The 21,605-nt window shown below is 38.3% G+C and overlaps 1 protein-coding gene and 1 long non-coding RNA gene across 7 annotated transcripts in view; one reads left to right on the top strand and one right to left on the bottom strand.

Moving 5' to 3' along the window:
- Window positions 1–683: 683 nt before the first annotated feature.
- Window positions 684–14,958, bottom strand: LOC115928721. The gene is made up of 3 exons (XR_004066198.1): window positions 14,694–14,958; window positions 4,349–4,391; window positions 684–3,702 (listed from the first exon to the last, which is right to left on the bottom strand). It is a non-coding gene; the product is annotated as an uncharacterized LOC115928721 (long non-coding RNA).
- Window positions 14,959–20,004: 5,046 nt separating this feature from the next.
- The window catches only part of LOC115918226 (mucin-19-like), an 87,743-nt gene continuing 86,142 nt past the window's right edge, over window positions 20,005–21,605 (top strand). For 5 of the 6 annotated variants that reach the window (XM_030996547.1, XM_030996542.1, XM_030996553.1 and 2 more), the window contains exon 1: window positions 20,006–20,384. In XM_030996547.1, coding sequence (XP_030852407.1) covers window positions 20,300–20,384 — 85 coding nt within the window. In that variant the 5' untranslated portion in view covers window positions 20,006–20,299. Of the gene's footprint in view, window positions 20,385–21,605 lie in introns of all 6 variants that reach the window. The other variant, XM_030996532.1, reaches the window with a different exon arrangement.

Here is a 21,605-nt window from a genome sequence, read left to right as displayed (position 1 = left end):
TCACCACGTTATTTTCACATTTAAGTTAGATATTCAACACGGGTCTGCAGGAGAGATTGGTATATTATAAACGATTAATATAGGGTCTACATCTCCATGGATTCTAGGAATTCACAGTTTCCTCCCTTCACTCTCTCCTCCCCCCCCCCCCTCTCTCTCTCTCTCTCCCTCTCTCTCTCTTTCCCCTTTTACCAATATTTGTTCCACCATATTCGTATTATTATGTATCCATTGAGGGTAGTCATGCTATCAAGATTTGCTTACTTTGTCAACCCTCCTGTTTGATGGTTTCGATTAGTTACTTTATTCGACATTATATTCTTTTGAAATGTGTAAATTTGCAATGTTTTGTTTGTTATATATTTGCAAAATGCAAAAGAAAAAGAAAATCAAACAGAAATAAATAAATCAAATCAAATCAAATCATATTATTACTTCATCTTCCTCCCCATCTCTCTTTCTCTCTCTCTCTCTTTCTCTCTCTTTCTTCATCTCCCAGTGTAGGTTTGTCATGTATGCATAATGCATGTTAGATTCTGTTGGAATGAAGAGTGAAAACAATTCACCCGGTTTGGGCGTAGGCCTACTTCGTTTTAAATTTAGGACGAATTGGGACTCAGTAGAAGTTTATATATATATATATATACAAAATTAAAAAGAAACGGAATGAAGATTATAAGTATGAATCCTCAAGCATGGTCTTTATTTCCATAATTTCAATACATGATCATTTACATTCATTACTCAGTGATTGAGTGAAAAATAATATTGGCTAAATATTAAAGTATATTCAACAATTCTTCAGCTTAGTATTAATTCCTTATTACCTTCAAAACAATCTCAGCAACGACTTGTATTGAAAAAGCAAAGCATGCGGGTAAATAACAGAACCATTGACAATCCTTTTAACGTAATATTTATTAATTGCATATTGAGCATAATCAAAAATAATATTCAGAAGACTATAGGCCTATAGGTCCTTAGACACAACTGATATATGTTGGTTTATTTGTATTTCTACGTGGAATAGGTGAAATATCAAATTACATATCATTTTCCAAAACATAATCACATCCTTGCAATATAACATATAGTGAATCAAATTGTCAACAAGTGTTGCATAAATTATTATTCACATTTTGCCATTCATGTACATTTTCTTTTGAGGCAATAAACCTGTGAATCATCTTGAAATTAAACTGTTTAACTTTATTATTACGAATTTGCTTTAATTTAAATGAAAATACATCCTTCCAAACAAAGTCATCACCTAAATCTAGAAAGGAATTCCAAAAATAAATGACAATTGGTTTTTTAAACTTCATCCATATTAACAAACGCTAGTAATCTTTCACTTTCAAAAGAAGATCATTTACTTTATCCCCTGTTTCTATTTTATTAAGATTCGAAATATCACATTCATCTTCAAAATCATTGACATTCCTCAATCTATCTAACCGACACTGCGGAAATGCTTTCTTTAATTTTGTATATTCAAAATCAAATAGGAGCTGTTGTGCGTTCATTTTTATTAATAAATTAAGAGTCATTCCAAATACCAGTTGTAATCACTAAATGAATTTTCAATAAGCCGGCATCTTGCAATTATCGAGAAAACAATATGTTTTCTTAAAGGTAATCTTACTATTTTTCCAAATAATTTCATTTAGAATATTTCTTACTTTAAACATATCAATGAATCTTAGTTCTGACCAAGTACAAAAAAGGTCCACATACAATTCTGGCAAATTATGTTTAGAGCATAATCAATTCATATATTTTATATTAAAATTGAACAAAGTGGCAAACAATTTTGTCTGACCAGTATCTAAACACATTTTTCAAATTACAGATATTCATGCCAAACGAAGTAAAGATATTCAATCCATCATTTTCAATATCATTTATAATCACATTACGTTTAATTTTTTTTTTTGAATTCCATAAGAGACAAAACAATAGTCTATTCAATATCTGTAAAATGTATTTTGGTACTGGTACAACAGTTGCGGTATGACCAATTTGTGACGCTGCTAACATTTTCAAAACAATTATTGTACCAGATGTAAGATCTCTCATTTTCCACATATTTAATAAATTTCGAATTTTATCTTTTTTCACGTTCCAGTTTAAATCTTGTAACAGTTTCCTATTTTCGCCCACATAATATACTCCTAAATATTTAACAGGTTTATCCGTATATAATGTCATTATCATAACAAAATTGTATCTACAATATTCAGTTTTACAACTTCTGTCTTATTCGAGTTTATTTTCGGACCTGCATAGTCTCTAAAATCGTTAATTTCATTCATAATTGTACATATTTTGTCTTACTTTTCTTACATTTCCACTTCAGTAACTACTAAAATCATGTATATAGTTTGATTAAAAAAGTACCATAATTTTGCCATTAAAAGTCCATAAGCACGAAATCTTAATTAATATAGATACAATATTTGAAGTGTATTATAGTGTAAAATTACCTGCACCAAGGACCATTCTTTTCAATAAGTAAACCACATTCGCACATCAACTCCTCACCAGCTCTTTTCGTCCATTACAATAACATTGGACTTTCATTCCATCTATATAATGGTTTTACAGTATTTCGCGCAGGGTATTGAAATAAACGCAGTTTTTGGATAACATGAAATCAGGTATCATGCGATATTTACAACGCTACATAAAACGTATATTACTTTCGCTAGAACCAACTCGGATAAAACAACCTTAAGATTAAAAATATCATATTGCATTAATACAAAAACCTTCGAAATAAGAAAACAAAGGATTAAAATAATTGAAAGGAACCACAGGTATTTGCTTATGTTACACCACAATGAAAACCCACTGCATAATAAAATTAGAAAATCGCTTTATTGTTGCATGTCCATTTTATAACTCTGAACACCAAAAAACTACCCCATTCCAAAGACAATTACGATGATCAAGTAATTCACATGTGGATTTAAATGGTCTCCTAGGGGATACAGAATGTTTGTTTTCGTTGTGCGATGTAAAATAGCCATCACGTTGTCATTGCATTATCCATATTAAACATGAACCCACATGATAACATCAATCGTTTACTTTACATGAAAACGTTTTACCTTAAATATATACCAACTTGATTCGGAAATAAAGAAGGATGTATGCCTACGTGCAACATGATAGATATACGAATTCAGGAATCACTATGTCGTTCCGTAGCTCATTGTATGCCATTCGTACTGCGAATTAATCACCTTGGCCTTTCCAACAGATGACAGGAGAATACCCGCGAACTCTTTTGGAAAAGATTTCCTAAAACAATCGGTGCACATGTGTTTGGAATCTAATCTACGGAGATAAGTGATGAGCCACTCGCCCCTTTCGATTGTTACTGACCTCTCAGACCCAGCGCTGGCTGTCGGTCCCTTCGGACCGAAACCCACACCAACCTTCTTCGAAATGGTGACGGTTTCTTTTCCCAAAGCCTGCTTCATAAATGCATACGTCTGCTGCCCCATGCAGGCCACCAACTCACAGAGGAGTGTCACGCCACATTTCGCACACTTACAGTCCTTTTCTTTGGCATTTGGGTACCATGTCTCCAGTCCAGGTATTGAGTTTGCGCCACCCATTTTCGTTTATGCAGGTTACGTGATTAGTTTAAGTGTGAGGCACTAGGTGGCGGTTCTCATAACTCAGCAGCAATGACTAGAAACAGAAATCCGTAAAAAGAAATATATAATGTACTGCTAAAAATATAATGATAAAACGCAACATATTATCACCCAGACCCATCTTTGTTTTGAACAATAGCATAATGTTAAACGGGATTATGGAACTCAATGTTTCCACAGTTGACTGGAAAAATAATCTAAATTCAAGAGAATCACCTTAGACTATAACACTATCGAATTGCGTGTAACCGAAATTAACTCCGAAGCTTGCCTTAAACCAGCTTTTGTTAATTATTTACATTTTTAAAAAAAGTTCACCTCGACATGTACACTTATGAAAACATCACCCATAGGCATTCCGAGTTCATGTTCTTATTTTTAAAAAGCAAGATAGCAAATATATTTGCACAGGCCTACCTAATACAGGGTGTCCCCCAAAAGGAAACCGAAAAACAAAAGGATATTGTGACGTGTCCCTTGAGCCGGCCTATTTTTTGTCCGGATGTACTCGGGTTTAACGCCAAAGTGGCTCAAGGGATTTTTCACACACACTTTTTAAGACAATTTTGTTCAGGCAAGCATGAAGGGGTGCAATCAAGATATCATATCGTTTCTTCATAATATCCTTTCGTTTTCGGGTTTCCAATTTTTGCGTCACCCTGTAAACCAACAGAGCTTACCAACGTTTCAATCCTGAACTCGCCAAATTTCGACGGCAGCTTTCTGAGGAAACAAAGATAAACATGATAAAAATGTTAAAACAAGCAGCAAAAGATATTTCCAATTCCCAACCGTAACTTCTTTAAGTAACAACATATTACGTCTCTTGTGTGAATGGCTAACTTTCTACTCCCCTCTCACCACCGTGTGTTTTTCCTGTCTGTGACCAATGTATGCACAAAACATGTGGCAACTGACAAGTACAGGGAAAATTGGTCAACGAATGTGGATCATAATCAAATGATTGGTTTAAAGCATACACGTGACCTGGATATTATTTTGCCTAACGCGTAATTTGGATAATGACCGGTCATTATCAAAATCATGTTATAAAACATCATTTTATAAAACAAATCATACAAGTAAAACAAATAATAAACATCATTTTTTCGGGCATTAATAAAATTGCCCACACTCGTACCTTCACAACATGTCTTCACCATGGACGTTATGTTTTGGACTTTTTTTAGAGAGAGAATTTGAACAGTAAAGCGTGGTGATCAGGCATGAATATGCAACGTAGTGATATCCCCAACGCTCGCGGCTACCGGTATACGAAGATATTGATATTTGCAACAACAGTCTAATGTAGGCCTACATAAAGTTGCCATGCCCCGAAGGTTGTAGGACACCTACCCCTGGACATCCAACCCCGGATAACTACCCCTAGAAAAACTACCTCCGGACAACTACCACTCGGATAACTACCCCCCCCCCAGACAACCATCCTCTAAGACAACTATCCTAGGGGTTATTTGTCCGGGGGGGGGGGGGGTAGGTGTTCCGGGGGGGGGGGAGGTAGTCGTCCTAGAGGGCGGTTGCCCTAGGGGGTAGTTGTCCTAGAGGGAACTGGCTGGGGGTGGTTATCCGGGGTGGATGTCAATGGGGTAGGTGTCCGGATACGTTTTCATACAGATTCGCAAACATGCAACCATCGCCATCGTTCCCTGACGTCTTGGTCCAAGACTAAGTCAGCAGACACAAACGTAGGTCAATATTGGGCTAATTCCAAGTGGCAAATACATTGGGTCAATTTTAGAGGCTAATAATTGGTAGAAATAGGTCATTATTGTCTCCATATACGTTTTGCCCATTGGCTAAAAAAATATTGGTCCTATTTGGTCAAAAAGCAAGTCAATAAAATTGGCGTATCATTGGCTGAACGGTATAGTTATCGAATTTCATCTAATATTTATATAATATGGAATGGCTTTGAGTGGGATACAAGAATGTATTCAATTGATTCAAATGATCTTATTTCTCATGCAAAACATAATACAATGAATAATTTTATTACAAAAATATGCAATGAAACGACAAATACAATAGAAAAAGCACGAGAAAAGAGGAACTAAATAGAAGCAGAGCTTCTTGAAGTGTTAGTTCCTCAGATGCTATGACAATATTTATGTAATATCACATGAAAACAAAACCATAGAATATTATTATTATCTATATCAGTCTCACTAGCGAAATAAACAACATTTGACTCGATAATCAAGCAATATTGTATCGACAGTTGAAGCTCCCGGATGACAGAGCAATACGACAAAAATTATTGATCCGTCATCCGAGTACTGCGCCTAATGTATTAAATACACTAATTATTATTTTACCACTTGGAAGCCTTATATATGCAGATAATGAGAGAGATTTTATTATTATGCGCTACATAAAAACGAGACTTTATTATTGTCCGACTTTGCTCATAGATACGTTGGTACGACCCGATCACTCATTTAAGGCCAACATTTGACAAAACTAGACTAAATAATTTGAACTAAATCTATCTTTAATTGGCCTAGAGACCAAACACCAAACATGTCACGTCACAGTGACCCATAAACAGTCAGTGGGCTTTTTGATAGCCTTATGCACACTCAACACACAAAGCAGGTTCCCCCGAGTTCTTTTTTTTTTGGTATTACTTAAACAGAATTGTAAGGATTGTTGTCACTTAAAGACTGATGAATGCACACATTTCCTACGCACAAAATTATTGGTGACAATTGGCCAACAGACAGCGTTTTCACTACGAAATCATGCATTTTATGTAATTGGGTGCAAGAAAAAAAGTCGACTTCAACGTATACAATAAAATTATATATTTTTTTAAAAATTTAGATTCCTTTGAACACGTATGATTAACATTTATTATATTTATTTCATTACATTTTATTATATAGTTTATGTTTAATTGTAACATACTTTTTATTTCTTGTCTTTGCTATTAATTTTGATAAGTAGCTTTGTTACAATTTTCACAGAATCTCACTGTTCTCTTTCAATATATGTTTTGATGTTCGTATCTAATTTTAACCAATTCAACTTTTTAAAACGTTTTACCTGTCCAATGGCCTGTAAACAACGGATAATCTGTGGATAATTTTAGAAAACGGATGAATAACGGAAGTAACTGGATTGAAACTTACCAATCAATACTTCTCAGTTTGAATTACAATGTTATGTATTTTCCAAACAAAATAATGAAGTAGGTGAGTATTCTGATTGCGTGTCAAAATCAGTGGTCTTCATTTAAGTGGTAATTGAAGTGTGGTTTGAAATGAAGCTGCTCGCAAAGCTGACATACTCGTATTATAACTCCTTAAAGCTCGTCTGTACTAGTTTGGCTATGAGGGATTAGACCACCCAGGGTGGTCACTGACAGACAGGGGCGTAAATCCCGGGGGGGATGGGGGGCTGCATCCCCCTGGCTTGAAGTAGGGGGGATGGCATGTACAAACATCCCTCCTGATATTACAACAAAAAGAGAGGAAAAAAAAAGGAAGAAGAAGAAGAAGAAGAAAAAAATGTGATTGTTTCAATTTCAGCATAATGCATGAGAAATGAGTTATTTTTGTATGTATGTATAACTGTATAGCCTACACGTATACAGTATGTCACTATCATTAAAGGGAAAGTCCACCCCCAAAATAAGTTTGTTTCGATAGAGGCAGAATAATAAGAAAATCAGGTGAGTGAAAGTTTGAGCAAATTCTGAATGAAAATAAGAAAGTTATGAATTATTGAAGTTGTGATCAATCAAATACAAATTGGCAACTCTGTGACTTATTATACGAGCTCTCATTCATTTGCTTTGTGCATAATATTCCATAAAATCACGTTTTCTTCGTTATTGATGACGGAATATATATTTGTTCCTTGCAGGGGGAGTATAGAAACATATTTGCAATTATTATATTTAGGGTGCATGTATGGTTGAAATTTTTCTTGAGGGAAAATGAAAATTTTAGATTTTTTTTAGTACTGAGCAAATGGAAGTTGAGCTCGCATGATACGTCATAGAGTTGCCAATTTGTGTTTGATTGATCACAACTTCAATAATTCATAACTTTCTTATTTTCATTCAGAATTTGCTCAAACTTTCACTCACCTGATTTTCTTATTATTCTGCCTCTATCGAAACAAACTTATTTTGGGGGTGGACTTTCCCTTTAAGAATAGTTGTGTGACGTGCGCGAACAAGCACTTCATAAAATTCAGAATAATAAGAATCCCACTGTATACACAAAATGCATTGGGCCGCGCCCCGGCCGGCCGGCCACGCAGTCTTCTGCATATTGCACCGCATGCATGCTCCGCTCTCTTGCGATAGCAGTGCAGAACAATTTTTCCCGCCCGCGCGATCTAGGGGAGGTAGGGGGCCAATAGGTTACCGTGACGACTGCACTGATCTTGATTGCGCCGTGTGTGGTCGAACGGTCAGTATAAAGCGCCGTTGCAGGTTAGACCGTTTCAGGAACATTCTAAAGTTCGCCTTCTCGTCTTCTTTCTATAATAATTAAATCAAACGTCTAAGCTTTTCGCGCTTCGCGCGGGAAGGGGAAACTGAATTAAGACGAGAATTAAGAGTCGAGAACAGTACACCCAATCGTCTGCTTTCTCTAATAATTTAAGGAAACGTCAAGGCTTCCGCGCTTCGCGCGAGAGGGGGAAATTGAATTCAGATAAATAGGGCTTATCAAGAGTCGAAAACGGTACAACGAATCGTCTGCTTTCTCTAATAATTTAATGAAACGTCAAAACTCCCGCGCTTTGCGCGGGAAGGGGAAACTTAATTCAGACGATAATTAAGAGTCGAGAACAGTACACCCAATCGTCTGCTTTCTCTAATAATTTAATGAAACGTCAAAACTTCCGCGCTTTGCGCGGGAGGGGTAAACCGATTTCAGACGAAGATTAAGAGTCGAGCACGGTTTAACAAATCGTCTACTTTCTCTAATAATTTAATGAAACGCCAAAGCTTCCGCGCTTCGCGCAAGAGGGTGAAACTGAATTCAGATAAATAGGTTTATTAAGGGTCGAAAACGGTACATCGAATCGTCTGCTTTCTCTAATAATTTAATGAAACGTCAAAACTCCCGCGCTTTGCGCGGGAAGGGGAAACTTAATTCAGACGAGAATTAAGAGTCGAGAACAGTACACCCAATCGTCTGCTTTCTCTAATAATTTAATGAAACGTCAAAACTTCCGCGCTTTGCGCGGGAGGGTAAACCGATTTCAGACGAAGATTAAGAGTCGAGCACGGTTTAACAAATCGTCTACTTTCTCTAATAATTTAATGAAACGCCAAAGCTTCCGCGCTTCGCGCAAGAGGGTGAAACTGAATTCAGATAAATAGGTTTATTAAGGGTCGAAAACGGTACATCGAATCGTCTGCTTTCTCTAATAGTTTAAGGAAACGTCAAAACTTCCGCGCTTCGCGCGAGAGGGGGAAACTGAATTCAGATAAATAGGGCTTAATAAGAGTCGAAAACGGTGCAACGAATAGTCTTCTTTCTATAAAAATTAAATCAAACGTCTAAGCTTTTCGAGCTTCGTGCGGGAAGGGGAAACTGAATTCAGACGAGAAATAAGAGTCGAGAACAGTACACCCAATCGTCTGCTTTCTCTAATAAATAAAGGAAACGTTAAGGCTTCGCGCGAGAGGGGAAAACTGAATTCAGATAAATAGGGCTTATTAAGAGTCGAAAACGGTACAACGTATCGTCTGCTTTCTCTAATAATTTAATGAAACGTCAAAACTTCCGCGCTTTGCGCGGGAGGGGTAAACCAAATTCAGACAAAGATTAAGAGTCGAGCACGGTTTAACAAATCGTCTACTTTCTCTAATATTTTAATGAAATGTCAAAGCTTCCGCGCTTCGCGCGGGAGAGAGAGGGAGAAACTGAATTCATACAAGGATTAAGAGTCGAGCACGGTTCAACGAATTGTCTACTTTCTCTAATAATTTATTGAAACGCCAAAACTTCCGCGCGGGAGGGGGGGGGGGGACTGAATTCAGACAAGGATTTACAGTCGAGAACGGTACAGCAAATCGTCTTCTTTTATAATAATTTAATGAAACGCCAAAGCTTTCGCGCCTTGCGCGGGAGGGGCGGGGGAATTCATACAGACAAGGGTTAAAGATGAAGTTGAGTTCTGGTCATGCGATTGCATTGTGAAAGAAACGGTGTGGAACCGACCAGAAAAGGTTGATCATCTAGCATATAAGAATTTGTGTGTATTGCAAGGTTCTAGAATCATCAAAATGATAAGAAATGTGGCCAAGTCTTGGTAAAGTTACAAACACTTGCACAGAAAAATGTATATGGGACTACACGAACACGTTGCGTAAAAAGCCGGCCCCCGATTTTTACGATGTTACATGCATATTTAGAATATGAAGGCATTTGAAGAGCCAAGCTTTTCAGAGAACATGTCTTAACTATGATGTTTTTCCACACTTGCATACTAAGAATGAGTAATGCTCACAAATTATTTTTCACCTCTTCCCAGAACTCAACCTTCTCTTTAACAGTCGAGAACAGTACAATAAATCGTCTTCTTTTCCTAATAATTTAAGGAAACGTCTAAGCTTCCGCGCTTCGCGCGGTAGGCCTATCACCCACACCCCCTAATGAGCGCGCTTCGCGCACTCTTTGAGTGATTCGCCTGCTCACTACCGTCCCTCCCTAAAATGAGATCCTAGCGTCGCACCTGCATTAAAATATATAGCTATGATGCTGACTAAGATGACGAAATAATTCGTATATTTATGTCGTCGAGGAAAAGGACCATTTGCGCATATGCAAGTACTATAGATAGTCCGTAGGAAAAACAATTTAGCCTTCGGCCCCGGATATATATAGGGTTAAATTTGTAAATATTGGGACATTTAATTTTGTCGGTAATTGGGGGCTAGTTTTGTCGGTAATCGTTTGCCTCTACAACCCCCCCCCCCCCACTAAAAAAGGTCTAGCGACGCCCTTACCATTATACATCATTTTCTAAGTGATGAGACTCAAAATAAAGAGTTCACATCTTCCTGACGAAATACCCTATCTTTGTGTTACTACTTGAAAGTGTGTCGTCTTATTTCGGAGTTCATTATAATAAACCACTACAGTTTGCAGCTCTCAGTATTTCGAAATATATGTCCAATTCTTTTACTTTATGGTTGTCAAATTTGGCATGTGTGTGCATGTATGTATGCATGTATAAATTTATGTACATGTGTTTGGGTATGTGTGTGTTTGTTGTGAAATATGCAAATTTTGTAACATTAACCTACCATTCACCATTGGCATGGTAAGCCAATGGTGGATGGTGAATGGTAGGCCAACGGTGGATGGTGAATGGTAGGCCAATGGTGGATGGTGAATGGTAGGCCAATGGTGGATGGTGAATGGTAGGCCAATGGTGGATGGTGAATGGTAGGCCAATGGTGGATGGTGAATGGTAGGCCAATCTACCATTCACCATTGCCCTACCATTCACCATCCACCATTGGCCTACCATGCCAATGGTGAATGGTAGGTTAATGTTACAAAATTTGCATATTTCATATTTAAATTTCAATGGTGTAAATAGTAAATAATGGTGTAAATCTACCACTGGTGATTATGCAAATGAGCGTCCAAAAAATTATTATTAGGTTGAATGGTATTTTATTGGTAGATGAATGGTGCCCAATGGTACGTTGCGAGCGTAATCTCAATGGTATCCGAATGGTATTTAAATGTTGTTTGTGAATGGTATCCGTATGGTATTTTCAGTGGTACTTCCGAAGGGCATACCATTAGTATACCATTGAACATTTTTTTTGTAAGGGCAGCTTCATTGATAAAGTTGTGCCCCTAATACTGTAATATTTCAATTTTTTGTAATAAAATAGAATGATTTATAAGCTGCTTTAATTAACCATAACAGATATTCATATAAGCAAATGTATAATAATGTACATCACAGAGTCATATGAGTGGGACCACAGGCTCAAAACAGCAGTTACTCACGGTAAAGAGACACATATCAGATCCAAAATTACTCCAAATTGAAGAAAATACTAAAGATCCATCATTGTTCCTGAGGACTAGAGTATTATTCCTTGCAGTTTGTCAGCTTTGAAACGTACTTGATCATGAAGAAAAATTCGCGAAAAATAAAGCGAAATCACAGAGCAAATTGTAGTTCAAAGTATAAGGGACACCTAGTTTTTTCAAAGTCACTACCATTGAAACACCATTGACCATACAATTCCACCATTGAAACACCATTCACCATACAGACTCTACCATTGAAACACCATTGACCATATAATTCCACCATTGGCACACCATTGACCATACAATTCCACCATTGAAACACCATTCACCATACAGACTCTACCATTGAAACACCATTCACCATACAGACATTACCATTGAAACACCATTCACAAATACAGAATCCACCATTTGCACACCATTGACCATACAATTCCACCATTGAAACACCATTTAACCATACAATTCCACCATTGAAACACCATTGACCATACAGACTCTACCATTGAAACACCATTCACCATACAGACTCTACCATTCAAACACCATTCACCATACAGACGCCACCATTGAAACACCATTTACCATACAATTCCACCATTGAAACACCATCCACCATACAGACTCTACCATTAAACACCATTCACCATCATACACCACCATTGAGACACCATTCACCATACAGAATCCACCATTGGCACACGATTGACCATACAATTCCACCGTTGAAACACCATTCACCATACAGACGCCACCATTGAGACATCATTGACCATACAATTCCACCATTAAAACATCATTCACCATACAGACTCTACCATTGAAACACCATTCACCATACAGACTCGACCATTGAAACACCATTCACCATACAGACTTTACCTTTGAAACACCATTCACCATACAGACGCCACCATTGAAACACCATTGACCATAGAATTCCACCATTGAAACACCATTCACCATACAGACTCTACCATTGAAACACCATTCACCATACAGACTCTACCATTGAAACACCATTCACCATACAGACGCCACCATTGAAACACCATTCACCATACAAGTCCACCATTGAAACACCATTCACCATACAGACTCTACCATTGAAACACCATTCACCATACAGACTCTACCATTGAAACACCATTCACCATACAGACGCCACCATTGAAACACCATTCACCATACAAGTCCACCATTGAAACACCATTCAAACACCATTCATTTACCATTCGTTTTTTTTGTAAGGGATCAAGGCCTGTTCTTCCTCCAGCAGAGCAAATATGCTTGTGGCATCCATCTTTATTTTGGAGAGCGCCAAAATTATGCATATTGATAACTCGTTATACATACATACAAAAATAACTCGTCCAAATCGACTAAGTGGGAAACTTGCTTAATTATACTGAATGTATTAAACGCTATTGATGCTATCTTACGGGAGTGATCTGAGGAGTTTTAACACCAACCAGGCGCGTACGCAGGATTTTTTCAAGGGGGGGGGGGGGGGGGGGGGGGTTAACATTTATAAACGACTCAGCCAGCCGCTGAATAAGCGGGGGGGGGGGGGGGTAAGAGGTCACTTTTCTTTTCTTTTTTTTGGTATCGAAATTTGAAAATTTGACATTTTGTTCCGTCAGGGGGGGGGGGGGGGGGGTAAGGTCAGCCATGGGAATATTTTTTTTTTTATTTTTTTTTTTAATAATAATTAAAAAAATAATAATCCAAGGGGGGGGGGGGTAGGCTGGTTTAGGGGGGGTTTACACAAAAAATACCAAAAATGGGGGGTTTAACCCCAACCCCCCCCCCCCCCTGTGTACGCGCCTGACACCAACAACCATGAAAAGAAGTAGGCAAGCAAGCAACTCATTTGTGCATAGAGCTCTTTGATACCAGGGAGAACCACATTTTCTCCCTTGAGCTTAAGGAGTACTCATCGGAATACTATCTCATTATTTCACCTCAGGAAATAATTTCGTTTGGAGAATACCTTGCTTTGGAATATATTCTGAGAAGTATTGATTGAGTAGGTTTCTAAAGGTTATTTGATTTCTCCAGTTGTTCATCCATTCTCTTTAGGATTGTACTTTATTAACGTGTGTGTTTGTGTGTGCAAAGGCCAGAAATTCAAAAACGAAAGAAGAATTATCATAAAACGTACATTAAATTGGGTAAGACCAGATATGAACATTATCTTCAACAAAGGGATATCCACTGATTTTTTTCTTTTATATTGCGAATTTAAACACAAACAACGAAAGGTTAAAATTTAAATTGGGATGAAATATAGACAATAAATAAAACAAAGATTAGAATAAAAATGATAATAAATACAAATAAAAATAAAAAATTCAATTTAAAAAATATGAAATACTGTAAAAATTGTAAAAATTATAAGTATGATCACCACTGTACAATAAATTTAAAAAAATCAAAGCGGCAAATCTAAACAAATCCGAAGAAAACACTATGCGAAAAAACCCTGATTACCCAAAATATTAGAAGGGAACGTAAACATAGTAGGCTACTTATTAAATCAAGTGCATGTCAAATATTGCAGTGTGGTACTGGTTCGCAATATTATCGCTTTTCAATTTTACCTCATTTTAGCAGTACAATATCGTAAATCTACAAATATCTTAACGAATCTACAGTAATATGTGGATGTGTTACAAATCTACAGTTTTCTGTAAATTCGTAACCATAATCTACACTTCATTCGATAGTGTGACGTCACAGAACTAGTTAAACACCAACTAAACGTTTCATGATCTTTCGATGTTCAACTGGTTGGTTTGAATTTACAAAACACTTTTAAACATATTATAAAACAATACAGGTTTTGAATATTATGTTCGTGCCCTAAATGCTCTTTCGTAAAATGTTTTCAGATGCTGTCAAAATTAGATTTCGCTTTGAAATATTATGAACGTTTGTGCATACATGTACGTGGCGAGAATCAGACCGTTCAGCTTACCTTTAATTGAAGTACTGGAACGGCAAGTCACAAGGTTGTGTTGAACATAGGCGATTATCCTCGAATCATGCAAATTACTACAACTTCTGACCTTTACCTCCAAGAAATTAACAGTTACGTGACTTAGTTTGATGGAAATCTCCCAACTACTCAGGAAAACGAACATGTAAATCCTCTGATATGGAAGGTCCCAACCGGCAAACTGCACAGTGCCAATGTAATAGCCTAATATCTGGTGTCGTGGATATTTTTTTCTTCATATTAATCTTTAAAAGCACTTCACATTATCACGGTTTTTGGCCAAGTAACGACTATGGCTGCATGGAATCTAAGGAATAACCTTTGTACCCATATTAAAATTCAATCGCAAAGCTGCCAGATGTGTTTTTTTAAATAAATAAACCAGATATTAACCAGATATTAATAGTACATGTTTGGGGTGTGCTGTTTTTTCTTGTATAAAAACTATGTGCTATAGATGTGAGATTATTTTTTTACATTTGTACATTAAAAATATTATTTTAACCAAATGAAGAAAATAATGTTAAACCTTTGAAAGCACTTCCATGTTTGAGTCCCTCCCCTCTTCCATCTAATCTATGAAATAGCCACTTGAACTCAAAGCGTTTATGATATTCGTCAGTATTTGCACGTGTGAGCGTTATCTCATTATCACTGTTTTGGCCAAGTAAAGAGTATGGCTGGATTTCTAAGGATTAACCTTTGTACCAATATTCAAAACAATCGCAAAGCTGCCAGACGTTTATTTTTTTTAATAAACAAGATATTAATAGTACATAATACATTTTAATTTGAATTTAACATTCGGCAGTTTACAATAATCATCTGATTGATTCATTTGATTCAAATGATTTTATTTCTCATGCAAAAACAAAATACAGTGAATAAGTATATTACAACAAAAATATGCAATGAAACGACATCTGAAAAAAGGGTAAAATTAACGTGTTTTACAAGTTTTATCCCCAGCCCCCCCCCCCCCCCCCCCTCCCCTGAATCCGCCACTGGGTCCAGGGGGCGGAGCCCCCAGAGCTCAGGGGTTTTAAACATTAAATTATCGTCAGATGAGCATATTTTTATACCTTATTTGTGACACTGGCAGGTCAAGAATCGGCGTGGGGTCAAGGGGTGGAGCCCGCAGAGGCTCAGGAGTTTTGGGCAATAAATTACGGTCAGATGAGCATAATTATACCTAATTTGTGACACTGACAGGTGACTTAATGGCGTGGGGTCTAGGGAGCGGAGCCCCCAGAAGCTGGGTTTTAGGCATTTTATAACGGTCAAACAAGCATGCAGGGGCCTGCCGTAGGGCCCCTGGTAGGGTCGAGGGGGCGGAGCTCCGGAAACTAAGGGGTTTTAGGCATTTAATTACGGTCAGATGAACATATTTTTATACCTTATTTGTGACACTGGCAGGTCATGAATCGGCGTGGGGTCCATGGGGAAGCTCAGGGGTTTTGGGCAATAAATTACCGTCAGATTATCATCCAGGTGCCTGACTTAGGGCCCTAGGTGAAATCCAGGGGCAGAGCCCCCGGAAGTTCAAGGGGTTCTAATGAGCAAATCTGTTTTTTTTTTGGTGTTTTTTTTTGCCCCGGAAAGTTGAAAATTTCGTCGTCAGATATTTCGTTCAGTGGCTTGGGGGGGGGGGGGGGGAACACTATTTTTTTTTCTTTCTTAGGCACAAAAAAAAAAAAAAAAAAAAAAAAAAAAAATACCCTTTTTTTTGCCCCCCCTGGATCCGCCATCGCCTTGAGATAACCTGTTCTCTGGTTCTAAGGAGTTCCCCCAGCGTTCTCTATTTCGCAGGATCGCTCGGCAAACTGGCTGTGCCGTCTCGATTTGAGACGCAAAAGACTTTTGTTATCAAAGGCGTTGTTTCCCTGGTGGCGAAGTTGTGCTCTTCGGTTTGATTCTGCAGCTCGGAAACGGCCTCAATGCCTCATCGTACCTATTCTGAAGCTTTGCATGAATGTCACGAAATATCATCGAGATCTCGGACGAAGTTTTTGCCTTTCGATCCTGGGTCTTGGAAATCTCGAACTTGATTCTCTCTCAGATTTCCATCACCGGAGGAGTCTTCTCGCCCACCGCCTGAGCGAGACTTTACAACTCCTCCTTATATCCTCGGAAGATTTCTGGTCCAGATCGACGACACGTGATGGGCCGTCGGCACATATGCCAGGCACATCGGCCGTTGGCAACCCTCTTCGTTGCAGAACACGGTCAAGTCTTGCTTGTGCTGCTCACACCAGGGGCGGATCCACGTAGCGATTTTTCCGGCCCGGCCCCCCAGCCCCCTAAAACGATAAAAAAAAAATAGGATAATAACGTAAAGTTAACCTTTATAAAACAAAAGCGCCCCCCCCCCCCCGCTTATTCGCCGGCCGGCTGAGACGGCACTAAATTTTGTATTAAGATTTGGCTACCCCCCCCCCCCCCCTTGACGCCGGCTGGATCCTCTGCAGGCGTGGATCCACGGGGGGGGGGGGCTGACGGTCAACAACAACAAAAGAATTTAAAAAAAAATCCCACGAATTAGGTCCAAAAAAAAAAAATAGTGGTCTCACCCCCCCCCCCCCCCCCCCCCCCCCACCCGCTTTTAGTCACCGGCTGACTGAGTCGGCGCAAAATATTTCCTGAAAAATTGGACTAAAAAAAAGTGCCTCTTACTATACAAACTATAAATCCCTCTAAGGGTCAGGGTTAGGGCTATACAAATCAACAACCCATTGTTGGCTCAATCGGTAAGGTAAGCGTGCGATAAACCTAGATTACCGGGTTTGAAACCCAGTGATCATTCTTTTCTATTTTTGCTTCATAAATTGCGGCAAAGCAAAATATAGTCAATGTTGTTGTTGCTGTTGTTTTAGTCTTTGGCATGTATCATTCATTTATGAATATTTACGCCGAGTTCAAGGTGCATTAAAAAAGATTAAATGGAAGCAGAAGAAAGAAGGAAACAAATCTGCGCTGTTTAATTTTTCGCATTTAAAAAAAGGTTAAAAAAGACGCAAGCGGAGGCTCGACGTGTACACTAAGGGTGCACATCTGCTCTCCCTAGGGGGCAAGTTTGCACCCCAAGGTAGCTATGGGGTGCTGATTTTGTAGAAAATGTCTTAATCCCTATACTAGTGCACGTATGCTCCCTCTAGAGTGCAATTCTGCACCCTACTTTGGAGGGGGGCGCAAGAGGTCAATGCCGGGTTTGCCCTTTTAATTGATGGATACGCCATTGATCTCTATCTGCCAACATCTGTTTTAGTTTATCCATTCATTTTTAAATATACTCCACCCCCTACTCTTAAATTATATTCAATCTGCCTTTCTCGTTTAACCCATTACCGCCCTCTTTCCACCCCATCGAAATAACATGTCTACTCGTCGAACCAACTAATCGATAAGTTGACTACAGTCGCGGTTGATAAATCTGAAAGAGACTAACTCATTAGCGCCAGCTACTGTTGAAAATCTATCTCGCCCACGATCATATCGGCAAACTATCGGTAGCCCAATTTCATGTCGTCTGCTATGATTCGGTTAATGTACAAATGTTGATAATGTGGCTAATATTCAAACAGTCATTTTAACAGCGTTAAGATGATCCACTGATCTCAGGAAAAATATACAATACAATTTCTATTTAATATATATAATCGTCGATGTAGGGACTAATTAATTCCTTTTTTTCCAGTTTCCATTATGGAAAACGATTAAATCAGCCGACATTGATCGCTGATAATGATGACTAATACAAAATGGGATGTGCCATTGACCGGAGCTACGCGGTAGTCATGGGAACGCATGTAATCATTTTGATCTTATGTACATGTATGCCGCACGCTTCCATTCACCGATTCGATACAGGCGGTGCGTGCTAGGTGCGTTTGATATGACTGAGATGACCTTATCATCAGCTCACGGTCATTAGTCTTTTTAACGCTCGTAATTAATTATGAAGTTTATACAATTATAATTATATAGTAATTTAACAAGAAATATTCGATTGCAAGTGAACGTGAATTGACCATGAATGGATTTTTAAAAAATACATCGCTAAGTGCGAAAGTATATTGTGTGACTGAATATATTTTTTAGCCAATTTTAACGGCCCTAATCATAAAAAATACGTTTTGCTCATGAACTGTAAGCTATCTCTACATTCCCGATATATCATAATTATTTTCCTTTATAAAATGAGGAAACAAGACGATAAAACTACCAATGGATTTAGCGGAGGTGAAATTGTACTTATGTGAAATGCATAGTCCTGTTTCACTTGAAGGACATACTTTCATAGTAATCGATGATAGTCGAATGTAATTTTTACTCAAGATTATGATCACAGACGGCCATGTTGACATCTACCCAAGATGAAGATGAGTAACCTAACAGTATCGATATTTGATGCGAAGCGTCGGGCAGTCCCATGTATACATATTGTTGTAAGTATACAATTAGCATCTCGACATGTGTTTTATTCCGGTACTTACTAGACGCTCGGCAGAGAGGTGGTGAAGAAGCAGAATAGCTTTTCTTCATTCTGGATTTTGACTTATTCCAAGCCTCAAACAAAGATTCTTTGTGATGGCAAGATTTTCAATAGTCTCAATGTTGGTAGGAGTGATTTGAGTACCTAAGTGTTTGAGGTACTTGAATATGTGGAAAGAAAACCCGTGGGTTATGCTTGAATGTGTATATACACTATGGTCGCGAAGCTTCTGAAGAGCGTTCAGAGTGGAGTTGGACTCTCTCCTTTATCTTACCCTAAAAGGATCATCATCGCCAGGATAAACGGGGGTACAGGTTTAGATAATACCCCCTCCTGATCTCCTCAAAACCGCCACCAGTCTTGACTAAAGCTGATGACTTTAATCACCCATGCCTGAGTGACCCTGGTTTGTTTTGCGTTGTACAGACGCATTTAAATTGAAACAATCGGAAGATGTAAAAAGCACTTTCAGAAGCCTATGAACAGCAACCTGGTCCAAGATTCAATTGTTGCCCTCACCTGCCCTCCTCCGAAGCAATGCACCCGTTCTTCTCCTTCTTCAGCCAAATCCTTCCATGAATGAAGTATGACCGGTCGCGATGCGGGGAAAACTAAGACGCTACTGGACCGTGGAAAGAACAAAACGACAGATGCATGTAGTGATAAGAATAGGGCCTTTAGAGCGAAGATGTTGGAGCTGTAATTACACAATAGACCCCTCTTGTACTCATTTGACGGGATTCTTTTCTCACCCACTCTTGTCTTTGTTTAGAACCACGCGGGAGATTTGTAGCGGTTTACGCCCATTCATCGCCACCCCTCCCCACAAAACGGACCGAAAGGGTGGAGTCCAAGCTCTTGACATGCAGTGTTCCGTGCAACACCTTTACGCGCTACCACCATTTCTACCATTGGCATTTTATTACCCCACCCAGAAGATGGATTCTTAGCAAAATATGATATTTCATCAACTTTCTCTCCAGGACAATGCCTTTAGCTTCCCTTTGGATGGTTTTACAGGGATGATATAAGTTTTATTCGGAGTGCAATTCTTCTTTAAAGGCCGCTACTGTGAGGAGGATTCTGTGAGGGGATGTATCCCCCGGAGCACTGGGTCAGATGGGGGTTAGCTTTACCCATTTTTCTAGTTATCCTGTCTGGTGTTAATGCTCAAGGAGGTACGTTTTATAATTTCTTCTTCCTTCCTTCTTCCTTCTTTTTTCTTTTTTCTTTTTTCTTTTTTCTTTTTTCTTTTTTTCTTCTTTCTTCTTTCTTTTTTCTTTTTTCTTTTTCTTCTTTCTTCTTTCTTTCTTTTTTTTCTTCTTTCTTCTTTCTTCTTTCTTCTTTCTTCTTTCTTCTTTCTTTTTCTTCTTCTTTCTTCTTTCCTTTTCTTCTTCTTCTTCTTCTTCTTCTTCTTCTTCTTTAGATGAACTACAGTCGACCTTGACGTTGGTGTATTTTACTCTCCACAAGTCATTTCAGTTATGCCTTCAATAGATATTCACATTTTTTCTCAATAAATAGGGGCCTACGTTATAAACATAAAAGCAGTAAAATTGTTCTCAAGAAATCAAAGGAAAATTTCCGAGGACAATTATTATGTCCTCATTCCGAATCAAGACAAGTCTGGGTTCAAACGACATTAATGACAGGATAAAGCTTTCCATGCGAGTCCTGACATATCAAACCAATAACATGCATTTTGACTATTGAAGTACAATAATCCATAGCAGGTGTACGAAAACCTTTTTACTAATTGTATTCATAACTTTTTAATACATGGTTCTCTTGACGACTGAAAAGCTTGCTCGGTGCATGTTATATCCCGGCATAGCAACACAGAGGGGAATCCTTCCATAGAGAGGCCATCATGTATAGTAGTTGAATTAGATGGTTGGTTATCAGGGCCAGGGTTCGGATGAGAATGCATAATAGAAATACAGTAAAGACGTATCGTCTTTCGAAAGGATCACCATGTACTCATATATTTCAAAGTTGTGTGGGGGGTACCGCTATACTCGCACACAGCGCACACAGCGCTTGAATGACTTCATACAACTTTATGATGTGTGGATATGTACGGGATAATTACAGCTTACGTAAAGATTGAATACATTTTGTTGAATGGTCTATAGTATTGGGTCCGTAAATAGCATATAGCTTCACATCCAGGGGCCGCCATGAGCCCAATACTAGAAACGTGCGTGATTACATAACACGTGTTCACTAACTAACCATTTTCGTAATGTAACCAAATATAATGTTTACAACTTTTTGAAAAGCCTCGACACGAATGATTCCATTCACATGTTACGATTAATTGTATTCCAATAATCAGAATTCAAATTGCATAATGTTTGTCCTACCTAGCAACAACTTATGTATGCAACATAACGAAA

Source organism: Strongylocentrotus purpuratus, unplaced genomic scaffold (assembly GCF_000002235.5).
Source record: "Strongylocentrotus purpuratus isolate Spur 01 unplaced genomic scaffold, Spur_5.0 spur5_contig_855, whole genome shotgun sequence".
In the NCBI taxonomy this organism is placed as follows: Eukaryota; Metazoa; Echinodermata; class Echinoidea; order Camarodonta; family Strongylocentrotidae; genus Strongylocentrotus; species Strongylocentrotus purpuratus.
This window is presented reverse-complemented; position numbering and strand designations above follow the sequence as displayed.